The sequence below is a fragment of the Uloborus diversus genome, chromosome 9 (genome assembly GCF_026930045.1).
Source record: "Uloborus diversus isolate 005 chromosome 9, Udiv.v.3.1, whole genome shotgun sequence".
Taxonomy (NCBI): Eukaryota; Metazoa; Arthropoda; class Arachnida; order Araneae; family Uloboridae; genus Uloborus; species Uloborus diversus.
In genome coordinates this window covers 108579367-108585371 of record NC_072739.1, presented here as the reverse complement: position 1 = coordinate 108585371, position 6005 = coordinate 108579367, and the positions used below count along the sequence as shown (strand labels likewise).

At 31.4% G+C, this 6005-nt stretch overlaps 1 protein-coding gene across 1 annotated transcript in view; it reads right to left on the bottom strand.

Moving 5' to 3' along the window:
• Nucleotides 1-3773: 3773 nt before the first annotated feature.
• LOC129229351 (resistance to inhibitors of cholinesterase protein 3-like) overlaps nucleotides 3774-6005 on the bottom strand; it is a 30661-nt gene continuing 28429 nt past the window's right edge. Inside the window, exon 7 of the mRNA XM_054863641.1 lies at nucleotides 3774-4449. Coding sequence (XP_054719616.1) covers nucleotides 4060-4449 — 390 coding nt within the window. The 3' untranslated portion in view covers nucleotides 3774-4059. The remainder of the gene's footprint in view (nucleotides 4450-6005) is intronic.

The window sequence follows — 6005 nt, the reverse complement described above, 5'->3', positions numbered from 1 at the left end:
TTTTTTGCTCAGTCTTAGGAATTTTATAGAGGGATTGATGGCAATTAACTCCAGTGTTTTCTATTTCTAATCTTTTTTTTCTGTTTTGAAACTCAATGAATATGATTTAAAGTTATTTCATAGCTTTAGAAAGCTCATCTGTAGACAATTTTGGGAACTTGTTTATATTTTCAAGCTAAACTTTTGATGAAAATGAAAGCAAAATGTATCTCTGGTACTTTTTAATGAAATGCAACAAAAAGCTTGACGAAAATTTAAAAAAAATCGATAGTTGCAACAAACACAGAAAGATTGCTGAGCGTATTGCACCCCTGGCTTGCATGTAGAAAGTACGCTTACAAAATATCTAACCCAGTGTCTTGCTAATATTACTAATGCAATAACTCCTATTTAGGAATATTTAATAATTGTATTAACCATTGAATCGTTAATTTTTGATACCAGTTAAATGCCAAGTTTCCTAATTTCAGGAAATAATTTTTATTATGTTAAACTGTTCAAGAGGGATTACAACACTTTTTACTGAAAGAAATGTACCAAAAATGCATTTTCAAAAATGTAAAGCTTGGGACTTGATTAGTTTCTAAAATAAACAATTCATTTCAAGAATTCAGTTTTTTGGAAAAAAGATCCATGATTTCCCTCCATGCTATATGATCAAAAGGGCTTAAAAAGTAATTAGGGGAAAGTAATTTGTTATACATTCATATCTAAACAAGAAAAGGGGCAAAAAGGATTGGGGTACCTTGACCACATAAATTCTAAGAAAACTTGTCCAAAAAGAAAAAAAAAAAAAAAACCAAGACATATTTTACTGAAATTTTTTCAATTAAATTATTTTTTATGAGGAATTTCAAGCCTTCACAAACCACTTCCTTTTTACCCACACTTCATAACAAAGAATATAAATGTTAACAGTTTTATTTCTGTGTGTCAAAGATTCTTTGAATCACTCACGCTCTCTTTCACATATTTTTTCGACGCCTTTCCCTTTTTCTATTTCCAAGCGTTTTGAAACAGCATCATAGTTTTTAAAGTAAAGATCATTATGTTCTTTTCTTTACATAAATTGGCAAAGCAAAATATTGGAACATTTTTGGTGTGAGAAATGTAAAACGTTTCTCTTATGTCTAGGTAATACCTAAAAATAAAGAAAAGATAATTGATGTGTAATTCTGCCTTTCCTTGTCCCTGTCTTGTTATACAGTTGGCCCTTGTTTTACAAGGGTTTATTTTACGTGACTTTAGATTTGACACCTTTATTTTATGCTGATGAGTTTTGGTTTAACGCGGATGCGGCAATGCAAACAGATAAAATTTTCCCCCTTTTCAAAGTCCAAACTCCTAAAGATTGCAGATTATGCGTAATCAACTGCATTTTGGCGTGCTAATAATCAAGCTTGGGCCACTGGAGACATTTTATGCGATTGATTCCAGAGCTCTTTCCAGAAGTAACGTTATTAAACTCACAGTTCTCAGAACTCACTGGAAGAGCTTTTAGAGGTGACAAAGGAGGCCAAAACCAATGAGGATACCCACGTTGGTGACGCACAACCAAAAGCATTCACATTGAAAATTTTGAGCCATTCCTAGACTATAGAAATGATCTTTCTGATTTGTTAGTGAAGGAATATTCTTAATGGAAATGACGCAAGTGATCATCGCTGCGTTAATGCTCTGCAAAGAATTAAGAGAAAAATTCTTAACGACTGCTAAAGGACTCCTCGGCCAGCTCCTCTTTAGAAACAGAACACAAAATTTATGTTTTCTTTATGCATGTTGTGCATAAAATTCGATATAAGTACACATTAAACTTATTATACAATTAGTCATCACTAGAATGAAGTACTTTGTTATCTACAGAACCAAACTCCTATTTTAACACTAGTATAAGGTCGTAATTTGTACAGCATTTGTGTGGAACATAACCCCTGCGTAAAACAAGGGTCTACTGTAATTAAAACTGGATACAGTGAAAGCATAAAGTTCTTGAATGAAAAATAGGAAAAATTTTAAGTCTGTCAAGTTTTGTAACTATTTTTTCTGTATTTTTGGTATGGGGGAAAGGTTTTTACATCATTCACATATCAAGCAACATAGAATCTGTTATACATCTTAAACAGATCAATTTCTCAGCTTTCCAACAGTGTATACTACTGTCAACAGGACAACTTTGCCAACAGCTGAAAAGGTTGAAAACCCACAAAATGACTATATGCAATTAAACGCTACCACATCCATTAGCTGGTTTTAGAACTTAGTAGAACACCAAATATTGCTTTCAAAATCCAGCAAAAATGTTCTAAATGTCAATTGAAATGAAGGAAGAAGCAAAAAAAAAAAAAAAAAAAAGCTACAGCTGCTGAGCCCATCCTACAGCCAGCAATCTAATGGTTGACTTGAAAGCTGTGGCTGACTGTATAATCTAATGGGTTAGCTATTTTGTAGTAGAACAAGTCTTTTAATATTTGCTACAGATTTTCCAAATTACTTACGAAAATTCTAAACAGTAGATAATACAAAGCATACTGAGTAAAAGAGCAGTCTTTTCCTAACTGTTCTATACTTTCTCTGTTATCTATTGCTGGACCAAAAAAAGTAATTTTTACTCAGGTTAAAAAAAAAAAAATGTTAGAAATGTACCTGTTGCCAATTTTTTTTTAAGCTTTTTTTTTTAGGAAGACAGTCTGGTGTCTTGCAGTGTTCAACATCTTCTGTGCAGTTGTGTTAGAGTCAAAATTTGCTTATTGTTGGAAAGCTTTAAGAGCAACAACTAAAGATCAGCCTCTCTTGGTTTAATTTCAAGGAACAAGTTTCTTAAAAAAAAAAAAAAAATGCTTGTACCAATTAATAGTTTTTCGTTACTGATTTTATCAACTCCTGAACTTCTCAAATTTGTCAAAGTGCATTTTTAGTAGCATTTCAATTTTATTTACTCTATTTTTTTTTAAAAATATGGATGACAATGTTTTTTTTTTTATTTGCTTTTAAACTACCAACACTAGAATTAAACAAAGTAGCTGTGCTAAGTTATAACACAAATGTTTTGCATTGATCAATAGTGTGGTGTTGCTGTGCTTGGGTATATAAGCCAAGAAAAACACATTTATGTTTATAAATATAAATAATGTTAACAAAAGAAAATTAATTTGAATTCTGAAATCTTGAATTCAAATTATGTTTTTCGCAATCACAAACTGAGACAGGACCCTACTCTTTGGAGTTATTGTTTCTAGAAACGGCTCCTGTCCCCCCCCCCCCCCCCAAGCCTGCCTCTCCTCCTGGGCGGTTACGTGTGCATAGTTGTGTGTGTGTGCGTAGACCTGTGTGTATGCACGTAGGCGTGTGTGAGTATATGTGTGTGAAGTTGTGTGCGTGTATGTGTGGGATCGTATGTGTGTGTGTAGGACATGGACGCCTCCGACCAAGAGAAGCGGATAGCTCAAAACCAGAACAGCCGCGCCGCCAGCAGAGGACGGTGGGCTGTGGTGCTGCAGAAGCTTCTGGTTCAAGTTGAAAAAGGCACGGACACCAAAAACAGTCAAATGAAAGCAATAACAATAGTGATTGCTCAAAAATAAGTAACTAGCTATATATTTCATCTACAAGTTGATCATTAATGTTATTTCAAAAATTTAAAAACTTTTTTTTTTCTTTTTGCATTAATTCCAAAGGCAGAAATGTGTACTACTTTAAACTAGTTTCCTTGTGCGAAAGTGACAAAAAATATTGAGAAGTAACTGCTGTGATAAATAATGAGAAAACAGAATAAATGATGAAAAATGTAAATTTTATTGCAATGATAGAATCTAATTACTTTATAAAGGATTGAAATGTAATAAAGTTCATCATGCAAAGTGGAAAGATTGCATCAAAACATTTTTGGAATTGAAGGTAAAAATATTTTCTTAATACTTTCAGTCATCACAAGATTCTTCCTTTTACAATTTTCAAGGTTCTTACTTCCAAGGCTTTCAGCCTTTCAATAAAATTGGGCAAATGATCTAACAATATTAAACTAAACTACTTGACACAACTGAGATTTTTGAGTTGAACTTATTATGCACTTTCACCATAACATTCACAAGAAGTTTTATTGCAGCATCCATATCCATCAACTTCTTTTTCACAAACCACTTCTTTTTCTTCCTCGTTGCTGGATTGTTCTTCCGCCTCAGACTGTTCTTCTTCCTCACTTTCACTATGCATTTCCTTGATTGTGTTGATTTCTGAAAGCTCATATATCTTCTTAGGCATGGAATATTCAATATCACTTTTCTTGTAAGAAGCATCTTTTGCAGCCGACATTTTGATCAACTTGGCCAAGTCTTCTTGCAACTTTCGACATCCGTCATGGTCCACTGGGCTATTGTTGGCTTCATCCTTGTAGTTCTTCGATACTTTCCTTTTCTCATCGGCTTTTTTAGTAGCGTTTTTTTTATGCCTTTGCTTTAAAGGAAACAAAAATGTGATGAACAAAATATAAAATAGGGAAAAATATTTTAAGAATCAGTCAATAGAACAGGTAACTGTCTCAAATTCTCAGCCCTGAAATTGATAGCCAATAAGCTTTTAGATACACACAATTTTTAAATTGAGTGTAAAATAGATATCAATTTTTCTTTTTTTGAATATTATAAAATGCATCAGAATTTGTTATTTTGGTTAAAATGGGTTGTACAGTACCTTTTGCCAATATGCATTATATAACACCATTCTTTAAAAATTATGGATTTTTTTCATCTTATCAAGTCTAAGTGGCTATGTTTAGATGTATTTAAAAATGTGAGAAGAATTATAAATAAAAAATGTTCATTGAAAAATTATTTTAGCTAAAAATCATCGACAGTAGATCTTTAGAGGAACGATGGTGGTAATTTTGAAGTGGGGTTATGGAACAAAATGCATAAATAAATTAGTGATTTGAAAATTTTAAATTTGCACAAGTATTGATTCCAAAGTTTTTCAAATGAAAAAAAAAAAAAAGCTAAACATTTCAGAAATATCTGCATTTTAAAAGGCCTTATTTTCTAATAGATTTTATATGTCATAATATATGGAAAAAAGCATCCTATGAATGTTTTTATGACAGTCGTGACTTTTTTTTAGCAGTTTTTTACTATAAGATTTCTATCACAACTGAAAACTACATCAGAATCTTTTATTGTGTTGTAGCAGGTATTATAAATTATAATTTATATGCCTGCATATATTTTGTTCCATTCATAATCCTATTCATTTACAGCAATGTTACTATTACCTTGGTTGGAGGATTAATGCATGCAATTAATCAAATCTCATTATTTGGTCACCTTCCAAGTTTTAATGCATGGAAAATATATACGAATTACCAAAAGAAAAAAACAAAACCCAGTTTCTTGAGGGTGCAGTTTTTGTGGATTTTTTTGTTCTTTTGTAATAGGTAATGGTGTGGAAAAAGGGGCTGAGTGTTGTGGTTTACATTGGAGAAATATTCTGTTCAACATGGAGTTTTTTCCTCTCAAAACATTCCTCACATATAGAGAACATCACAAAAGGGGGAGAAATTTCATCAAAACAACGTAAGACTTATTTGTAAATAAAAATGGAAAATAATTTTTAAGTTTACTTAATGATGCCAGATAAATTGGTAAAGATATTAACATTTTTTTTAAAGCAGAAAAATAAATAAATGAATAAAATAGAATAAATAAAAATAAATAAGTACATGAATAAATAAATTAAAAGTCAGAAATAGCAATTTAGAAGCCAAAGCAGGAAATAAATAGAAACAATAAAATGAATACAAAAAGCAGAACTTAATATTTACTTCAGTGCAAACAAAAATATCCTTGATCACCAAACAAGTATTCTTGATCATTTTTTCAAAGCAGCTACATTCTATGTAGGAGAATTCAACAATTTCATCTTGTTCCACAACATGCAAGCCTGTAAAATCTATTTTCTTAATGAATCTATATATTTTCATTGATTAAGTTTTTAAAATACTTTAAAAAATAGAGATT